The following is a 22,461-nucleotide window of genomic DNA, read 5'->3' as shown; positions in this document are numbered from 1 at the left end:
CCTCTCGTGTATTTTCGGGGAACGGCGAGTCCCGGCTCAAACGAGCCTGACGTCTCGCGCTGCATACGTAGCTACGCGGTGCTGGTGGTACGCGCTGGAGCTGGGTGTGAAGATGGCGGACGAAGAGGCCGAGCAGGCCGAACGGGACCGCGCTCTTGTGAACGGTACCAGCGAAACGATTGGGGAACTCAGACAACGGCTGCAACAACTGCAAGAAGTCGTAGTGAGACAAAGCGACGACCCTCCGGCCCAGTCCAGTTCTGAGTACTGCCAAGAGTTCTGCAGGGTGAGCTGTTTTCCCTTACATGTTTAGCCAACAGGCTAGCCAGCTAGCACTAGAATAACGGTAGCGTTACCTCCTGGCTCCTGGATAATGTTTGACTGCAGTGCCAAACGGTGGCTGAATGGACTGTGTGCTTGTAGTTTGTGTTTTGCCCACTCACAGAACAAAAGTACGCGCAGTGCTTGAACTGGAGTTTCCGAATACAACTCCCTCTGACACGGCTAGCGCATCCAGCTACTAGCACACACTGACTAGTGGCTGTGTATGCAGGAGGCAATTAACCGTAATGCTAATGAAGGTGGTGTTTGTGAATGATTTGATCTCTCATAGACTGGCAGCAACATCTTCACGCCACCATGTCTCTATATATCTGATTCAGCATGCTAATAATTGGCTGCTACTCGTGAGCATATGAAGCCAAAACAGTTAGCACAGCGCTAGCTGTTAGCTCCGTATGTTTGGTTACATGCGCGTGCACGTGAGAGTCGTTTCACTGATTGTGTGTTGTAACGTAGAGCCCAGCTACAGCCAGCAGCGAGGCTCCGTGTGAGGCATTGTCGTGCTCACTGCTTCACAGTCATGCTTCGAACAGCAGAGCGGTCTGTAAAGTGAAATACACAAGACTTCAGGGCAGAACCACACGGTTTGGAGTTTTTTTTTCCCGCGGTGAAATGCGTGTGCCTACGTGCCGACTCGAGCGCACGCTCTTTTTTTTTTTTTCTTTTTTCTTTTTTTTGTTTGCAGAAGAGGCACGCACAGCAGTACACCAAAATCAATACACACACACACACACATTTAAGCCAGCCTCCCACGAGTCCCGAAGCATTCCCATTAGTAAGCCATCATCTGCACAAGCCAGTGGTTAGAGATACAGATACGTGTGCATCGTGCTTTGTGAGCGTGAGAGAGTACGGGGAGGGCGGATCTGCACCAACCATCTCAACTAACCTTGCATTGTATTGCTGTTGTTTGCTGGATCTGCTGTACTGAAATGTTGTCCACTGTCTCCAGAAACAGTGCTGTGAGATTCAGGCTTGTGGCAGTAAAAAGAAGATATCTAGTTTAATGTACAACACACAAAGTCAGTCAGTAGTATAGTCAAGTCATTGTTCTTCCATATGAATAAAGCATCTTACAGGTGAGTTGGTCATAGTGCAGACATTTGATCACTGTGGTTTGAAGACTCTGTTACCCATGCACCACCTCTCTGTAAACACTTCACATTCCCGTACTTTAGTTTAAAGCGGCCTCGACCGAGCTCTTTCTCGTATCCAGGTGACATTGTCTGTGACAGTGGACATGTTGTGTTGCATGTTTACAGGCAGGTGATACACACTCTGCATGCACAGTGATCACTTCTGTGTGCTCTGATAGTGAGCAGGTGCAGCCCTTCACCAAACAACCAAGCCTAGCAGCACTCTTTTTCAGCCTGTTTTGGTCAATTGACCAATGAAGTGCAAGCATTGACCAGAGCACACAGGAACTGATCACACTCATGTGTCATGATTATTATTGTTGTTGTTGTTGTACTCTTTTCATAGTATTCTTTAACACAAGATTATCGGAGTTACTCTCACTTTCCTGTGAGTTTAAACCAGTCTGCTCATTTTCCACCAGAGATGTCAAACTCTGATCATTTTACAGACTCAAATCTTTCTGAGTCACTCAGTAAACAGATCCGAATCTTACGAGTCCTTTAAGTCATTTGAGTCAGCATGTCCATAGGCATATGCATTCTATAAGTGAAATACAGGCCCCACTGTATAAGCTGAATAAATTCACATTAGAGAGCTATTCTACGACAAGGGCAGTCTACTGTTTGTGCATTTAAAACTTTGATGCAGGAAATAAAACATTTTCAACTTTCATTCATTCAGAAACATCTGTTAGGCTGCGAGTACTTCCAAATCTTTATGGCATTATATCCATCTGGAAAAAATACATCTGTACCAGTTGTAAGTAAGTAGGTTGACCTACATAGCAGTATTCCGCTTACATTCATTACATGCGTCTGCGAATCAGTCTGTGTGCACTGCGTGCAGCTCCACTCGCTCCCATACTCTACTGACTTCAGAGCTCGTCTGGTCTGACTAGTCCTGTGAGGTGATCCACTGGAGTACAACAGTATTTTCACATCTCACAGTCAGCATCACTTCTTCAACTGTAGACTCAATGCCACACAATAGAAATGTGGCATGACAACAGGTTATGCTAACACATAATGCTGCAATTCAAATGCTCCTCACAGTGTTTAGGCTAGATTAGCCTAGCCTCTAAAAACACTTTATTGTGTTCAATAAAGTGCGGCCAATAAAAGCATTGATTACAACATGCAGTGCTGCAGTTAAAATTGCGTTCATTGCTTTGCTTTACTGTTAAAGTGTGTATCATCTTGCTTATTGCTGTATTTGTCTTCTTACATTTGACTAGAGGAAGTCTTCTGGTTCAAATCATCAGTGCACACAGTATGCAGAGCATGACAACACCACTCCCTGAAATCCACCCGAGTCTGAATCTTCCTTGTTTTGTGCTGTGTGGAGGAAATGATCCACCTGTCTGAGTTAAATCACCTGGGTCTGCTGGATCAGTCAGCGATCCACAGGTCTCTTGAGTCTCTGGGGTCTAGGCATGCCACGATTAGTCGATTAGTCACGATTATGTCGACAAACAAAACTGTCGACAACAAATTTAGTAGTCGACGCATCGTTTTTTGTTGTTTTTTTTTTTACTTTGCTTTTCTCTCGAAACTGCGGCTGCAGCTTCCACTGCCACGTCTGCTTTTCTGTCACACACACACACACACACTTGTGGTAATCGGCGTCAGGCCTGACTGTACCGTAAATGATACCATAACACAGACCCTCCAGGAATTCACGATGTTGCGTTTTGCAACTTCAACGCAACTTTAGTGAATCCCCGTGAATTCAGGGCGGTGTTGTAATTTTAACCAATCACCGTGATTTTTCCACAACTGCCCGGGGGATTGAACTTGGCGGGTCAGAGACGGCCGCACGGTACGGGAGGATCCCCTCGTGGGACCTCTCCCCGGCGCTGGCTGGCCTCCGCCGGGCGCATTTCCTCCACGGCGGCTCTGGGTCAGCATGGAAAGAGTCGGGGGGGAAGGTGGCTCATGGCTCCGTCCGCGAGCATTACAACGCCCGCCGACCCGTCACTCTCCAGGACAGTCAATTTACGTATGATCCGATTAGTCGACTAATCGTTTACGTATGATCCGATTAGTCGACTAATCGAAAAATTAATCAGTGATTAGTCGACTATCAAAATAATCGTTTGTGGCAGCCATACTTGGGTCCCCTGTGTTTCTGGCTCTGTAAAAATGAACTCGTGCAGGATGGATCTGTGATACTGATTCTGAGTCTGCAGGAAGTTACACTGATCCACTGTCAGCTCAGCCCTGTCCTGACTCCCGAAGCTATTGCTAACAGTGGCAACAACTGCTTACTACGATAGTAGCAGGACTTCTGGCTGTGTTTTAGGCATATGGACTGAGACATGTTGTAATGAGATTATACAGGTTAAAAGTCGAGTAATGAATGATAGGGATGCACATTTTTTCAATTTCGATCCAATCCCGATATCTGCCGATATGATACTATTCCGACACCAGAGCTCTGTTTGCTTTATTATTATCATTATTGTTGATTTTTATGAGGCTGTAACAAGCTCCTCTCTACAGGCAAGTATATGTTACGTATGCATGTATGTCCTGAAAGGCAACTTGAGGTCAGAAAACAGGAAAAATACCACCCTGAAAACAAATATGCAACTCTAAGGGTTTCAAAATGATTGTCAGTATTTATTAAATTCCAAGACAGGGTTAGACTACTACTAGGACTTGAAGCCTTGATTACGTTAACCTTTGATTACGTTAGTGTAGGGATGTAACGATACACTCAACTCACGACTCGATACGTTTCATGATTTTTTGTTCACAATACAATATTCTTACTTTTTTTTTAAATCATAATGAGCTACAGACAAATTATGACCAAATAAAATTATCTTTTTATTTGTAGGAAAAAAAATTCTTTACAGAAACTCTCAAACAGTTTGTGTTCTTATAAAAAATGCAACTTACATGGTCATCTTAAACAACAAAATACATGACAAATATCTCTATCTTATCTTTATATAACTATCTTTCTTTAGAAACAGTCTCACAAGTTAACTGGTGTAATGTGCAATTTTCACTCACGGGATGGCGTAACGTTACTTGCTGCTGCTGCATGTTGCTCGTGTTGCTGCTATATGTCAATATTTACATGCTGTTTTGGTTTTGTCTGTCCATTTCTCACGGTTGTATTTGCGTATATAGGGAATCCAAAATGCCGCCACACAGGTGATTTCAAATTGCTCGGTGCATCCTCTATTTCAAAGCTATTTTCTACCGTCGCCATGTCTTCCCTCATTCTGTGGTCCGTACCTATGTAGTGACGTAAGTCACGTGACTTGACGTCTGATGTTGAACAAATTAATCACCAACCAGTGACTTTTTGTAAGATAACGTAACCTATTTCTAATTTTAAAAAAAAGAAGTAAAATAACACATCCTACCTCTTGCATTCGAGAAGAATCGCGATTCATTTTTTCTGTCAATAGATGCGAATCGTCGCGCATTTGTACCGATTTTTAATCGTGTCACAATTAGAGTTGTCACGATACCAAAATGAGTAACCACGATACTATACCAGACAAAGTATCGCGGTTCCGGGTATTATCGCGATACTGCGGCCTTTTTTTATTATTATTATTTTTATAAACTGCAGTGTATTTGTACAAGTTAGTTTGAAACAACGACGTTTGTTTTTTAAGCAAAATTAGTGTTGCCACTGACGAAGACGCCACGGCAGACTCGCTGCTCTGGCCCGGTGCTTCTGCCATGGTGAGTGTGTTGTCTCGTGTCTGGGCGAGACAGAACTTTAGCTTGTTGTTTGTTTTGAAGCGAGTTTCTATGGAAGCGGAGCTGTCTTCATGGAGTTCGTTCTTGCCGGCAGAAACACACGAACAGCCAATCAGCTAACAGACGGGTGGACCCAGCGTGCGGAAACAGCCTATCATATCTCCGGACGTCACCAGTAACAGGCAAACAGCCAATCATTCAGCAGCTGTGTAGTTCGGTTGTGGTTCCATGTTGGTTTGTTTACAAAGGAGTAGCATGCAGTGAGAAGCCGGGAGGAGAGCAGAGGCAGCTGCTATGTAGCGGAGACTGGCACCGGTAGTATAGTAATCCACGGTAGTACCGTCATGTAAAATTTCTAGTATAGTAGCGAGGGTTATGATTTGGCACCGCGGGGTACCGTGTATACCGTGGGTATCGTGCAACTCTAGTCACGATGCATTAGGTGCCTACGTTAATGGTATTTTACGTTGCAACGGAGGTTCCGCCTCTCGGCTTTGCAAACATTGCAGGTTGCTGTCTTGCTTTGCGGCGCTTCCACTGTAAAATATTTCCACACAGCGGACAATGTGGAAAAATTCGCTAGCCCCAGTGCTGCTCAATGCTAACCTGCTAGCTGGCAGAAATCACTTGTGAAGTCATTTCAGCAGACATTAAAGCACAGACATAATTCATGGATTGGAAATTTACGTTGGTATACTGGATCGGATCGGGCCCATCCCTAATAATTGACAACATTTATGGTTTAATTTTGTATATGTGGCCATAGACTCGTTAATCCCGGGTCAGTAAGAGGATCCGGGTGAATGATTGGGATGAATGGACTGTTAACAGAACTGCCACTTACTGGCTGTTTTTGGTTCTTTCATACATTTCTCTGTAAAATTTAAAGACTGTTGTGCATGAAAATCTCCAAAGAGCTGTTTCCAGATGCCTAGACCACCTGTGTGGCACCAACACATTCACAGTTCCTCTCCAAAGTTGTCTGAACAATACCTGAACCTCTTGACCACCTCTGCATGGTCTTATGCATTGAGTTGCTGCGACATAATTGGTTAAATTATGTGGAACTAATCTGTGTATTAAGTTATATGTCCAATATCGTTATTAAAAATCCAGCCAGTTGCCATTTTATTCTGTTAACCTAAATCCTGTTGAAACTGTTTTAGAGAGCTGTTAATTCAACTGTGATCATTTTGGATGATCAGTTACTGAGCCTGCTCTCACTGATATGAACAGTGTTTATATAATTTAACAGAACGTGAGTTTTCATTTCCTTCTCCCCTTCTGTGTATTCCAAATATAAGTATGTCTGTCGTCAACTGTAGTATACTATGGTTAGTCTGTCCATTTAATATTTAGTCCAGTCAGATGCTTACATTTAAGACATGTTGATTCAATGTAGACTATCTAGTGCATCGAACGATCCGCTGTGACCTACTTGATGTCTTTGTGATCCAAAGATTGAATGTTTTGCTTCAGATCGAATCTCTATGAACACTGATATTTGATATTTGTTGGTATTTTTGGGGCACACCTAGTCTGACAAAGCAGTAAGTGTGCGTTCAGACAGGGACAGACAGGCCCGCTGTGTTTTTCAATTCATTTCAGTGGGGGTCATGCATTTCCACGCAGGCATTGCCACAAAAAACGTCACCTGCGTCTGGGAGAGAAGTTAAGCCAGATACAACTTTTGGGAAAAGGGAGCCCCACATCATGCTCCGGCCGCCAGTCAGACACTCAGATCATGGTTGGTAGAGAGACATAGAGTAAAGCTGTCATTAATTAAAGAAATAAAATGTTACACGCCCACAGCAACACATGTTGATTTTGGCAAACAAATGGAGCTGGCAGGTTTCCAGCCTGATGGCAACTTCCAAAACTTGCTGTCACTTCCTGGAACGCTTGCCCAAAGACGCACTGATCAAATGTAAATGAGTCATTCTTTTTAGCACAGCACTGAGATCATTTCATATCCATCAATATTCCAGCAACAAATTTGATCTTAAGGTAACTTCACTAAAGCACACCATTTATCAGGGAGTGTTTTCTTTACCAGCAGGAACCCAGTACCCTGGTTTGGTCTGGTTGCATCAGGAAGGATCAGATCTTTTTTAATGTGCAGAACTGGCACACAGACTGTTCTGATTATCAAAATGCATTCTGTATGTTATAAAGTGTGATGCAATACTAGATACTAGAGTTGCACGGTACTTCACGGTGCCAAATGGTAACGGTTCCTACTATACTAGAAATTCTTCACGACGGTCCTACCGTGGATTACTATACTACCGGTGCCAGTTTCCGCTACATAGCGGCCGCCTCTATGCTCCTCCCAGCTCCTCACTGCATGCTACTCCCTTGTAAACAAACCAACATGGAACCGCAACCGAACTACACAGCTGCTGAATGATTGGCTGTTTGCCTGTTACTGGTCATCTGGGGATATGATAGGCTGTTTCTGCACACTGATTGGCTGTTCGTGTGTTTCTGCTGGCAAGAACGAACTCCATGAAGACAGCTCTGCTTCGATAGAAACTCGCTTCAAAACAAACAACAAGCTAAAGTTCTGTCTCGCCCAGACGCATGCATGGCTTACAGTCACAAACACGAGACAACACACTCACCATGGCAGAAGCACCGGGCCGAGCACTGAGTCTGCTGTGGCGTCGTCGTCAGTGGCACTCACATATTTGTTTCAGTCTAATTCTTACTTCACCAGTATTATGTTTATCATGCACCGAACAACATTATAAGTAATTAATATAATATAATTAGACAGTATTTATATATTGTACAAATACATTGAAATTCGTAAAAATGATAATAATAATAATAATAATAATAATAATAATAAAAAGGCTGCAGTATCGCGATAATACCCGGAAGCGTGATACATTGTCTGGTATAGTGTCGTGGTTACTCATTTTGGTATCGTGACAACTCTAGTAGATGCAGGCATAAAAATGAGATTTTCTTGAATAACGTGATCTCAGTTGGACAAAGCAGAACTGTCACCTGTAGTCAAGTGAACATTAAAGCACCAGTGTGTAGAATGAGATGAGGATGGAGATGAGCATCAATTGCATCAAGTACACAACAATATTCAGAAATGATACATTTGAAAGGCACAGTGCTTTGTAATGGTTACTGTGTTAAGTTCAACATAGAGTAAAAAGCCCAGAGGGAGATGCTGTGGGTGGAAGATCATGTGTGTATGCTGAAGTTGAGATATGTGAGAAGCGGAGAGCATGCTCTGTAAACAGAGCCATGTTTGCTCTTGGTTCTCTTCTCTGCAGCCTGCTCTCTCTGGCACAAATCCACAATAACAAGACTGCACTTCATTTTCTGACCAAGGTCAGCACGAATGTTCTCAATGATCAGGATGCTCACAGAAAAACTTACTAGTTGCTTTTTTTTTCCCACAGCTGTGCTTCCAATTATATTTTATGCAAAGACATAAACATGCATGCTAAAGTTATGGACATCTTTCACAATGTTAACTTTGTCAGGGTAAAACATGAACCTGACTGACCACTCTGTGTTTATGCATTCAGCAGTGTAGAAGTATCCAGTTGAATGGCTCTTGGTAAAGAATGGTCCACAGCCCAGCTTTTCTTCAAATGTTGGTTCTAACACTATTCACCTGAAAACCTGAAACCTGTGGTCACAACAGCACAACTCTAGTGACCAAAGTAACTCAAGGATTAGACAGTTTAAACAAGTCACCAGTAAACTTGGCAGCCATAAAGCAAACCGTCAAATATTGGTAAAAGATTCAGACTGATTGGACATTAGCCAGCAGATCAGAAATGAAGTCTTGATGGGTTGTGATATTACCATGTCCTTATATAATAGAAAGAAGAGTCATTACTGCATCATATAAATGTTGTAATGTTTTTCTATTATTATTATTATTATTATTATTATTATTATTATTATTATTATGCCAGTTATGCTAGTCCTGTTGAAGCCTTTGAGAGATGAATGTACACTAAAAGCCAGCATATCTGTCTCGTGTCCTTTTCATGAAGAAAAAAAAACAGGGAATGTTATTTTCAAATGTGCATGGTCATTTTTTTTAACTGTATGTCTCAGAAATACTGTAAAAGGCTCATGGTGTGTCAAATGAAATAAAAAAGGTTGTAAGTGAGAATACTGAGGTTAGGATAAATGTTAGTCCTTTTATTGTCATTTGGAGACAGCTTAATGATCAATGTAATCAAATCAGCACCAGGACTGTAATCCTATTTGTCCGTTCACCTCATCAAAAAACTAAATGATGTTACATGTTGACGTTACCTAACGGGCTAATTAGTTAGTTCATTCAGTTAGGGTACAGTTTAGCTAACTACAAACACCAGCATTACTAAGTTTTCGTAAATAGTAACTTAGCAAACCTCAATCACTATAAATCCAGCCAAACATTAATAAAATATCAAATAAAAAAATAAAAATGCTTGAATTAACTGACTAACTGACTTCAAACAGAGTCCCACAGGTCTTCTGATGCTTCCTTAGATTTACTGTTGAACCTTTTGTTTCTGTCTTTGTCTTTTCAGCCCTAATGTGCATTATTGCTTGTAAAGTAATGACTGTGGTTCCCTCTCTATAGACACTGCTTGAGTACGCAGACCGTTGGAGTATAGAGGACCAGCCTTTGCCGTTGGTGGAAGTGTACATAGTTGCCCTGCTGAGTTATGCCCAGGCCTCTCCATACCTCTCCCTGCAGTGTGAAAATGTCCCTCTTGTGATTGAGAGGCTCTCACTGTAAGTACCATTAAAATGTAATTAACTGCAGATAAAGCTGAGAGCTCACCTCTGTAATCAGACTGTCCCAAAAGCTAAATCACGGCTTTTTAAATTCAAAAGTATCGCTGTCATGTTTTGGTTGATTGCTGTTCATTCTACAGGAGCTTTGTGGAGCTTTTACTCTCACTGAAGAAGGCTGTTCCAGATGGTTTATGGAAAGAATTCAAGTCATCTGTGCAGGTAAACCTGAGGAATCACATTTTCTCAAAGTCATGTTGATTTATTTGAAAAACATGCAAGGCCAGGCCCGCAAAACAAAACACTGCCACCCCACACCGTCCTCTTGTCTTTGTAAAAACAGTAGTGTAGTGTACAGTGAAATATCTCTGCTTTCAAAATGTCCAGTCCAACCTGTGCTAAAACACTATTCATCTTCAGAATGAAGTGATGACAAGTGAACAATATGATTTCAGACAGATTTTATATACCGTGTTCGCAAATAAGATACCGTAAACTTGTTTTTCATTTTTTGTTCAAACCTTGACTGAACGCACTGCGGCTCAGATAGTCATGGAGCTTTCTTGTTGTGTACAGTTTGCTTACAGTAAGCTGCAGGAGAATGGAATCACTCAGCTGTCCCTGCTGTCTGCTCTGGGCCAGCATGATGGGGTTTGGACCAACAGGGTCCTGCAAGGCCTTCTGTCCAATGAGGACCTTCAGAGTGAACATGGTAAGTTCCCGTGCTGGTCTTCAGAGCTCTCTAAAAGGTTATGAGGTCAGTAAAAGTAAAAGGAGGGAGGCATATATACACTACTTTTAGATGAAATTTCAGAGTGCACCTAAAATGCACTCTAACCTTTACAGTGAACTTCATTTGACCTTCATTTGTGTGTGATCCATGAATGTTCTACTAAATGTTCTGCTTCAATGACAGTTTGTATTGAAACAGTCCTCATGCTGTTCACATTCTGACATCATGACACCAAGACGACACCTAACAATCATCAACAGTACCTGGTCAGTGTGAGGCTTCAAACAGGAAGTCCTCAGAGGGAAGTTAGTGCTGAGCGTTGAGTGTGACAGTGTCATTAGCAGGTTGGAATAAGTCCACTTGTCCACAGCATGAGATGTCCAGTTGAGCTGTGATTGATGGTCAAGGTCACATGACAAGTTACTGAGACACTGACATGTTTTGTTGTGGTGTACACACCACTGTTATTAGAACTTAGCATTGCATGCTTCTTTCATGCTACTTTCATGATATAATATCACTGTAGCATCAGCTTTTACATTTTCCATAAATTTCACCTGAAAGTTGAATATTACTAACTTTTTATGAGTAGTGAATGTTGTTTAGAAGAATTCAGGTTTCTGGTAGTAGCATTAGCCAATCACATTTCAGTTGAAACAGTCAGTGTAGAGAGCTTAAGAGGCATAACTTAGTGGCTGACTTGTAATCTAATCTGACATTGATGTAGCTTTTTTGAACTTTTGAACAACATTCATGTGCAGATATGTTTTGTCAAGATTAGCACAAATGTGTCTTTCTTGTCATTCTTGCGTATCAGTTTGCTCATTGGACTGCAGATGAAGTCTTGGCACAGATATTACTTACCTGTTTTCCAGAAATCCACTGGCTACACCACAGGGCTGTTGCCCTTAAAGGCTTAACCGGTGTCGGATGATAGCTGATGGGTTCTGAGATTGCTCTGAGCTACACAGCACAAGACATACAGACTTTTAACAACAACCCAAGTGTCCTTACTCACAAACATGAACACACATTTTTGTCATGCCAAACATACACTCACTGGGTAAAAGTGCACCTCTAATATCATCTTTCAAGCAAGAAGGCTAATAAGCTGGTCAGCCACACAGCGTTAAACAACATGAAAACATGTCTGACAGTTCCACTTCATTGACTGAAAACCTGTAGAATGAGCTTTTGTCTATGTCTGCTGATGCACCATGGCCACGAGCATTGATAGTGGCAGTATCATGCAGCAGGGATTTGTCTCTGCAGCAGGCTCATAAAGATAGTATAGTAAAATATAATTTATGCAGAGAAATGCTGATGGTGTTTCTTGCAGATAGAGCCTGTACATCACATCTCAACAAACAAGGTTCTAAAAACTTACATAGTGCATACAGTCTGTGGTTTGAATGTATCCAAGTAGGAACTATAATTGTAGATCTCTATAATGATATTTTATTCTTCATAAGATTGTTAATGATATTTAGTCTAATTGTTAAAAGTAAGGAATATATCTTATGATATAACCTGAGATCACAAGAAAATCACTTCACTCAAAGTATCCATCACAGCCACACTGGTTAAAACTTGAAAAGCTTTCAAGTCTCTGAGGAACTTCAAACTGTTGCACTTCATTCTAGTAGTGAGGTGCATCGTACAAGAAACCAGTTTTCCCCACTTTAGAGTTGATACGAGGATTTATTAGCTCTGAAGCCAACTAGTGATGTTAAGTACAGTATCTCAGCAGCATCAACAAGAGGGGTCTTATAAATGAAGACACAGGTTTTCTGTTACTGATGATCCAATGTTTGATAGATCTCTTATGTCAGTGACAGAGAATTTTCCCATTGTGGGATAAATAAAGTATAATCTAATGACAGTGAGTCGAACCCCCAGCATGCAGGATAACAGATGATACAGTGGAGTAAAAAATATGTTGTCAAACATAAGCATCAGGATCATGAAACATTGGTGGCTGAGCCCAGACCAGAAATCCCCAAATCTTTATCCACTGGCACTCCTCATCTCCTCTTGTTCACTCCTCTCTCCCATCCTGCTTATAAAAATGGTGCAATCAGGATATACAACCAAAATCTAACCACATCTCGTTTTTAATGATGATTGGGTCATAAATGTGTATTATCAATTTAGTTACCAGGAGATGACAATGACGAGCCCTGTGATCTACACTCTCTCTTATACAGTGTGCATGTGATGTAATGTGAAGTGGATGAGACCTGCATGTTTGATCAACAGTATCATAATATTTGTGCATGATCAGAATGAATCATGCACAAGGTTGAATGGATCAGGGGCTAATTACTGTTCTTGTTTTTGTCTAAAAGAAAAAAGTGCTTGCTGCCCTCTTGTTGCACAAACCATTAAAAAAAATCATAAAATGTCACATCAATATTTTGACTGGCTTTCAGTTGAGGAGTTCCTGGAGCAGGAGGGGCTTGTCCTGTTGGAGATGAGAGTGAAGCAGCTGATAAAGGAGAATCAACTAGGGAAGGCTGCACTGCTGGCAAAGACTTGCTCCCAGTGTCCTGCCTTCCAAGGGAAGGGACCTTTCAAGCAGATGTACCTCGTCTGCCTCTGTGCTACCTCAGAACAGAATCAGCTGATGGATGAGGTAAGTGGAGCAACAGAGCTGAGACAACCACACTTGTATTTGTTTGTAGTTCAAGAAAACAGTACAGTTGAGTACCAGTTAAAGTACCACATCAATAAGCAGTACTGATATCCATCTGCTACTACTACTATCCATAGCTGCAGTCCTTCCTCCTCTGCTGTCTGTGCTATGCTTTCCATTCAGTTCATACCTTTAGACCATTTACTGTGATAAGTTCATCATCCACAAGATGGCAGACTACACCTGAAAGTAATTTGAGACTGTTGGAGGCATTTCTGGAATCTCTTGTTGTTTAATATATCAGCTGATGAAGCTTGTGGGTGTTTGATTAAGTGTATATTTAGTTTCCTAGTAAAACATACTTGTACTTACTGTATATGTGGTCTATCTATGCAGCTTTCAAAGGTGGACTGCCGTGATGCACTAGAGATGATCTGCAACTTGGAGTCTGACGGAGACGAGAGGGCAGCTTTCAGCTTATGCTCGGCCTTTCTGACCCGACAGCTCCTCCAAGGAGACACATACTGTGCTTGGTAAGAATATAGCTGTCTTTACTAGCTAAACTCTTTGCATGCTTGCTGATAACTTAAATGTTTTTGATGAGTTGGGTCTCCAAGATGAACAGTGTTGTGTTAGAACATAGACTAACTTCATTAGGTAATCTGAATGTGTCCGTTTTGGACAAATTGGTACAGAGCTGTTCATGATACCTCAGTATGGTTCTATTGGAATTCAGCCAACTATATGTTTATCGTACTAACAAACATGTATGTGTTTATACATAACAGGTTGCTGGTGATGTCATAGTAGTCTGATTTTTGAGTAAAATGTCATGTTGTGAAGTTTAATGCAGTGGCCTGCGTATGTTCATTTACTCCGAATGAACCAATAGCACATAATGAGTCAGTATTTAGTGTTGATGCACGCTCAGTGTCTATGGTTGATAGACTTCTATTACTTTCTTGTGACTGTTGTATGTTGGTATTAATAATATTGAGATTCCCCCCCCCTTTTTTTTTTTTTTTTTTTTTTTTTTTTAAATTAGGGAACTCACTTTGTTTTGGAGCAAGCTGCTGAAGCGATTGGAACCATCAGAGCAGGCCTTTCTCGACAGATGCCGCCAGATGTCTTTACTTTCCAAAACCATGTACCACATCCTGTTCCTCATCAAGGTCATCCAATCAGAGGTCAGTAAACTGTTGTGGTATTATCACACTGTGTACCCACCAACAAACAGATGCTACCATCACATTCATCACATTCCAATACATACTCATGTACATACAAATGAAGTGAATGAAATTAAGTTTGAAGGAATCGTTTTAGGATCAAATGCTCACTATGTGGCAGTTCGAAATGTGAAACAGCTGCCATGATCAGTTTGAATTAATTTGATTTACAATGGTTTCATAATCAACATTTTCATTGTCTGTTTGATCATTTTGTTATGAACCAATGTCGCCCAATGTAGTGTTTTTAGCAGTCTGTGATTTATTTTTTTTCCCCTGCATGGTCAAGACAAATGGAAGCGTATATAGCCATATTTGGTGTACATATGTCTAAGCCACCTTTCAGGTCAGTAGGTTGTTGATGTAGTACCCCTTTTAATATATTCACAAGTAAGAATTCTAATGATTCATTATTAATTGAGTAATGACTCACATTGCTATTGATGTGAAAAATGTACATTACCAGCAGCCATATCTTGTAGCTGGTAACTTTGTCGAGCAGGAGAGTGTCAAAAAATGAATTGCTTGCTTTATTGCTTTATCAATTGTACAAGTTCCAGGTGAGTTTCAGAAAAATTGTGTTCCATGTATTTGTCAATTTAAACTGATTTTCCTCCTCTTTTATAGATTGACAGCGTTGGACTGCCAGTGTGCATTGAAATGTGCATAAGGGCTTTGCGGATGGAATCAGAGGATGGAAGCACCAAAGCCACTGTGTGTAAAACTATTTCTTGTTTGCTTCCCACTGACTTGGAAGTCAAGCGAGCCTGCCAGCTGACAGAGTTCCTTTTGGAGCCCACAGTGGATTCATACTATGCTGTAGAGACTATTTACAATGAACCAGATCAAAAACTAGAGGAGGAGAATATGCCTGTTCCCAACTCACTACGCTGCGAGCTTCTGCTGGTTTTTAAAACCCAGTGGCCTTTTGACCCGGAGTTCTGGGACTGGAAAACACTCAAGCGCCATTGTCTAGCATTAATGGGTGAAGAAGCTTCAATTGTGTCATCCATTGACTTGCTGAATGATACAGAGGACCCTGAAGAAGAGGAAGACTTTCTCAGTCAGGAGGAGTATAAGAGTATCCCAGACCACTTAATCAGCGGCACCTATGAACTGAAAGATATAACAGACAAGAGACAAAAAAACAGAGAAATGAAGAAACTGAGAGAAAAGGGTTTCATATCAGCCAGGTTCCGAAACTGGCAGGCATATATGCAGTACTGTGTGCTATGTGACAAAGAGTTTCTTGGCCACAGGATTGTACGCCATGCACAGACTCATCTGAGTGGTGGAGTGTACAGCTGCCCAATATGTGCTCAAACCTTTACCTCAAAAGACACATTGATTCCCCACGTAACATCACATGTTAAGCAGTCTTGCAAGGAAAGGCTGACTGCAATGAAAACAAACAAGAAATTGGCTAATCCTAAAACGGCTGCCCCTGTTATGGCTGCATTAAAGGCAAAGACAGAGAATGAACTTCATGAAAATGCTGATTCCCTGGGGCAAAATGGTGCGTTGGTCAACAACGTGCAGGCCAGAGTGGCTAATTCTAACGTGAACTGTAGTGAGGAAAACGTGTGCCCTGTCGGAAAATGCAGAAGGAGCTTCAAATATTTCAAAAATCTTGTTGCACATGTTAAAGCCCATGGGGACAACGAGGAAGCGAAAACTTTCCTTGAAATGCAGAGCAAAAAGGTTGTCTGCCAGTATTGCCGCCGCCACTTTGTTAACGTCACACACCTTAATGATCATTTACAGGTCCACTGTGGCGTGAAGCCTTACATCTGTATCCAGCTGAACTGCAAGGCAAGTTTCCTGTCCAACACTGAGCTTCTAGTACACAGGAAAACACATTCTGTATTTAAGGCTAGATGCATGTTTCCAAACTGTGGAAAGATTTTCAATGAGGCCTTCAAACTCTATGACCACGAGGCACAACATTATAAAACTTTCACTTGTAAAGTTGTGGACTGTGGAAAGGTATTCCATACACAACAGCAGCTGGATTTGCACCAAGAGAAGCACGACACCCAGGAAGAGGAAAGCCAATCTTCTGAACAGATCTCACAAAATATGCAGCCTGGCCCCTCACTCATTGAACAGATGCTTTCCAATCACACTCCAATTAAACAGGAGAATTCCCTAGAAAACTGGAATACTGAATGTGCTGTTAATCCAGATCATGGAAGGATGCCAGTGTCCACTGAGAGACCTGTAGAAACCTTAGAACGATACGAAGTCAAACATGAACAACAGAATATGCCTTTCTCATCCAGTCATCCACAGAGTTTAAATAATTCTGTGATTCAGCCTGTGAATTCTCACTTGTCTGATACTAATAGACACAGAGATGGTTCAGGTGGTCATTCTTTAGATTATACGAGCCCACCCCAACAGAATCAACCAATACCTCCATTTGAAGCTAGCTTAGGTAATGTGACGCATAACTATAATACAGATGTCCCACAAGGTCGGCCACAAATGTTCCACAGTAATGCAACTACTGGATCAGTGAGCTACAACTCTGGCTGCAATTTAACATTGCCAGGGCAACAAGGGCCAATGTGTAATAGCAATCTGTCAACGGTATCACCTCTCCAGAACTCTATAGAGCCAGCAATGTCACAACCACTTCCTCCAACAGTAACCCCACAGCCACTAACTGGGAACAGACCAGAGAACTCTGTGACATCCTCAACTAGCACAGGTCCCCACCCAGGACAGAGAGAGCGATTTCACTGTGCATCTGAAACATGTACAAGACACTACAGCTCCCATAGAAGCGTTACCAAGCACATGAAAACGGTTCACCCAGACTTCTACGAACAATGGAAAGTTGCTCGAACTAAACTCAAGATAACCTACGCTCCAGCACCGAGCATGTCATCTGTCGGACATCTCAGTTCAGTTGTCTCATTTCAGAACCAGCAGGGCAACAGTATACCAGTTCATGGAGTGCAGAGGCAGAATGTTATCCAATCACCCCCTTATGCTAACATGGGTACAAGCACAAAATATAATGCCCTACATCCCCATTCCTCATCTGCCAACAACCACAGTGCTTCACATGTGATGGAAAATGTTTTAAATCCCATTGTTCTTTCTCAGTTAGGAAGTGATACACATCCAGGTAGTCAAAATTGGCCTTCAGTCCCTGGAAGTGAACAAATTCCAAACTGTGGCTCTTCTCAAGTCTATCCATCTAACATGCAAGCGATCCCACAAGTTGATTCTTCCAGTACTGCTCTGCCGCTTAGTGTCCCATCTTGTTCTATGATGGGATCAGCCATGACCAGACCAGCAGCATCTTTACAGTCACCACTAATGGAAAATGGGTCCCAAGCAGTTTTGCCTTCATATATGGATGGAGCTAAGGAAATGTCACAACAAGCAACAAACAACTTGCTTTTGCCATATACATCCCAGATGCAAAGTGGTTTAGTCTGTGGTTCCGTGCCTCCAGAAAAAACAGAATCAGTGCAAACACATGTGCAGTCCATTTTTTCTTCTCCAGACATTGCCAGCCAAAATAACTCTGGTAACAACCAACCTCAAAATGCCCCTGTCATCTCTGAAAACGTTTCTGAAAATCAAAAGCCCGCCAAAAGAAACCGAAGGACCAAATGGCCAGCTATCCTTAGGGATGGCAAATTTATTTGTTGCAGGTGTTTTAGAGAATTTAATAGTCCCAAATCCCTCGGAGGTCATTTGTCCAAGCGTGCAAGTTGTAAACCATACGATGAGTCTGAACTGAACACAGACCTGCCAGCGTCATTTCTTGACCTCCTTAATTCAGAGCAAACTGTCAGCACTGCCCAGCCCCAGTTGTCTTATAATCCTGCTGCTGTTTATCAGAAGTCCCATCAGTCAGTAACGAATGGTTCAACAGCTCCAAAAGATTACCCCACTGCTAGTTATCCACAAGATAATTTGCCAGTATATGGGAATGGTGAGACAAATGATGATATTCTTAAACAAATCATGACCGAATCCAACATGTCCGATCTTTTTGTGCACACACATGCTGCCCACCCATTGTTCCGAAACCAGTGTGTTCCCTATGGAGCTGGTGAACGTTTGCCAGGGAGCTCAGTCATACAACATACAGAAAATGTCCAGCTGAAGCGAGAGGACAACTCGTATAGTGAAGCTCATTACCCCCAGCCAAGTGTTGATACCTTTGCTGCAAGCGAATTTCCAGACCCTCTTCTTTCTCAAATGCTCACAGGAAACTCGTCCACTGCCGTTCCTGCAGGTGTCCCCACAAACCCCACTGAAGGCTATCACTCTGAGATCGCCATTCAGACACCAGATACAGATTCAAACCCAGTGATGCAGACACTGTTACCTGATAGTCAGTTTAGTCCAGTAACAAGTAGCAAGCAGGCTGAGACACAAAGAAGGACAACTGACCAAGATATTAAAAAGAGACTGCGGGAGCAGATTTTGGCTGGAGACTTTCAGCGTAGACACAGCTCATGTCATTCAAGCACTGACCCTAATGCAAATTCAAAGAATCCCATGTCTTTTGGTCCATTGTGTAGTCCTTCCAATAATACTTGTGATGCAAAGAGTGAAGGACAAGTCATTCAAGAAAACTCTGCGATCCCAGGACCCTCAGACGAAATTGAGCATCTACTGAACACACAGAGCTTTACTTCTTTCAGAGAGACCTCTACCCCGCAGAAGGAGGTTCTAAGCCCCAGAGGCATCACAGCAAATGATGCAGATCTCGAGCCCACTCAATTATCTGCCAGCCAGCAACAGTGGATGACAGAAATTCAAAGTGCATTTGAGAGGCTCGACTTGGTCAGAGAAATACCTGATCAGTTGTCAGCTTCCATGGTACAAAATAGCAATACTGCAAACAGCCAAGCAGGAGCTGCAAAGGTCTATTTACCAAGCTCAACGACATCAACATCACCAAACTTTGTCAAGCCGTTTGCTTGTGAGAATGAAAACTGCACATTCAGTTCCATGTCAGGTGAAGCTCTTTGGAAGCACCTGTCTAAAACACACAACTACACACTTGACATGGTGAATGTGGTTAAAAAAAGATATGGCCAATATGCTCCATTCAAATGTCAGAAATGTAGTAAAGCATTCACTCGTAACTCAAACCTTCGCACCCACTACCAGACAGCTCACCAATTATCAGCTAAGGAAATTGCAGATCTAGACATGAAGCGCAGACAGGAAAAAACTGCTGCACTTGCTGCTATTCAAAAACAGGCCCAAACCACAGCGGCTACTCATTCTTCAGTGGAGAACAGAGCACATCTGTATTCACCCCAAGATCCAGTAAAACGTGAATGCCCATCACAGGCATTTGTACCACGTGCTAACGTGGACATAAATAATACGAAATTTCAAGATGACAGTCGCTTGACAGTCATTCATCCTTTGCAACCAACTCCAGTGCACAACCAAGCAATGACTCCACCAGTACAGGCCCAGACCTCCACCTTAGCGTTCCAGTCAGTACAAGCAGGCATGGCATCAGAACAGTGGTCACATGGACACCAAAGAAACTTCCCCAAGGTGCCCACTCAACATGCAAGTGGTCAACTAGTCGGAGCCCCTTTGCCCAAAATGTCAGCCCCTCTTGCCCACACTCTGTCTGCCATGCCTCAGATGAATGGACCCCTGTATCCCAACAAACCATCTGCAATCAACAGTCAGTCCAATATAGAGATTTCTAAGAAGACAAAAGAGAAGAAGCCCAACTCAGGTGACGCCATGAGTCCATATAGACCATATCGCTGCGTTCATCAAGGCTGTGTGGCAGCCTTCACTATCCAGCACAATCTGATCCTCCACTACAGGGCAGTTCATCAGTCTGCTTTGTCAGCATTAGAGGTGAACAAAGAGCAGGACCAGAGTGAGGGACTGGATGAAGTAATGGACCACGATGAGGAGGATCCAGAGGCAGACATCCCCAAAATTTATGAATTCAGATGTCAAGTCAAAGACTGCTCCAGGGTTTTCCAAGAAGTTCCCAACCTTTTGCAGCATTATCTTCAGCTGCATGAGTTCAGTCTTGATAAGGTTGGGAATATCTTGTCCAGCATCAAACTTGGCAAGTTTACCTGTGGCCACCAAGGATGCACAGCATCTTTTACTGGTTTCTCGAAGTATGTAGGACACGTCAAAGAACAGCATAAAGATATGAAGCTAGCCAAACCTGAACAATTAAATGGCTCGTTCAAGTGTGAAATTGAAGGCTGTGACCGTTCATATGCCACAAAGTCAAACCTGCTCAGACATGTCATGAAAAAGCATCAAGACCTGTACCAGCCCAAACTAAAGAATCAACGGATAAAAGAAGATGGGATGAAACAGAGCTCTAAGACTTTGCTTTACCAAATTACCAAGACAAGTAATGGGAAGGAAAACATTGAGAGCAATAAAAAGATTCTACAGCGGGGAAATGAGGCAAAGAGAGTTGGCAAAGTAAAAAATAATCACTGGACTAAATATGGAAAACCCTCCTTGAAATCAAAAGTGGAGGCATCCGCCATGTGCACAAAGAAATTTCCTCTACAGTACCCCTGTATGATTAAAGGTTGTGAGTCAGTCATGAAATCAGAGCGGAGCATTTTAAAACATTACATTGGACACGGACTGTCAGAAAAGTACCTGGAACAGCAGAGGAGTCATTTCATATTCTGCAAAAAGTTCCCCAGACAGAAATGCCGCTCCATCAGGAGTGATGATTCCAAGTCGGACAACACCTCTGACCTGTCAGACAACGAGTTGACAGCAGAACCCAGTCTGGAAGGAGGGGAATATGAATATTCAAAGCCTGTCCTACGCAAAAGGGCAGCAGCAGGCAGCATCCCTGCTGCATTGTTTGACAGCAAATTGTCAAATGATGAAAGTTCAGATGGCTCTGTGGTGCTGAAGCGAAAACGAGGACGTCCACGAAAACTGATCGGGAAAATTGTGAAACGTAAGAAAATTCCACGTACGACCAAGGTCGCCGTGGTGTACAGCAGGGACGATGAATCAGACTCCTCTTGCCCTGCAGTAATACAGGAGGAGACTCTGGCTGAGCAGAGCGCTCCACTGGCTGCTTTTAAACCAATGGGATTCGAAATGTCTTTCTTAAAGTTTCTGGAACAGTCAAATAAATGTGAGCATCCCTTGACACGGAAAGTTGAGGTACCGGAAACGTGGAAAAAACCATCCAATCCGAACACCAAAGACACGTGTGTCAGGTTCAACAACCGTCAGAATTTGAAATCACTTAGTAAGGTGAAAGTAATTATAGACAAGGCCTTCTCCGATGTCGCAGACATGATGTTGAAACAGCTGCAGGAAATGTGGCCCACCATACTTTTGGAAAAAAGTGACTGACTTGTCTTTTTATTTTTGAGAAGCAGAATCTCAGGACTAGAATGAGTAAAATCTGCTGCAGACTGGTGCCCTACTTGTTTTTTACACATCCTGTTATTTAAATAAAAAAAAGGAAAAAAAAGTTGTTATGAAATATACTGTAATACCGTCTGTACGATTTTTGTCTTTTTTTTAATAGAATAGTGTATAGCATGTTTTTATTTATGGACTGTAAAGTCAAAAACAGTCTGAACATTTGGCTGGAAACTGAAATGTGGGACTCAGACAGATGAACTATGAAATGGATTGTCTTGTGTGTAGTTCGTGATTTGAAGATGTTGATTATCGTGTGGTGTATATAGTTTGAAATCACTCACTGCCACCAGCAGTCTTACTATTAAAATGAACAGCTTTTTTACAACCAGTTTGACTTGTTTGGTTTGTTTTTTTATGGTGTCGAGTTTGTAGCGGATGCATGCAAACTGAATGGAAAATGATTTTGTTGAAGTTGTTCAATTAAAAACAAATGGGCTAGAACTACAGTAGTAC

At 42.1% G+C, this 22,461-nt stretch overlaps 1 protein-coding gene across 1 annotated transcript; it reads left to right on the top strand.

Annotated features, from left to right (window-relative positions):
• znf292b (zinc finger protein 292b) lies at positions 1-22,445 on the top strand. Its single transcript, XM_010754297.3, has 8 exons — positions 1-286; positions 9,817-9,971; positions 10,115-10,193; positions 10,548-10,683; positions 13,137-13,339; positions 13,736-13,872; positions 14,385-14,526; positions 15,196-22,445. The coding sequence occupies exons 1-8, from the start codon at positions 113-115 to the stop codon at positions 21,931-21,933; spliced, it is 7,764 nt and encodes a 2,587-aa protein (XP_010752599.2). The 5' UTR covers positions 1-112; the 3' UTR covers positions 21,934-22,445.
• Positions 22,446-22,461: the final 16 nt, after the last annotated feature.

Source organism: Larimichthys crocea, chromosome XI, assembly GCF_000972845.2.
Source record: "Larimichthys crocea isolate SSNF chromosome XI, L_crocea_2.0, whole genome shotgun sequence".
In the NCBI taxonomy this organism is placed as follows: Eukaryota; Metazoa; Chordata; class Actinopteri; family Sciaenidae; genus Larimichthys; species Larimichthys crocea.
Note: the sequence above shows the minus strand (reverse complement) of the source record. Positions and strands in the feature narration are given on the sequence as shown.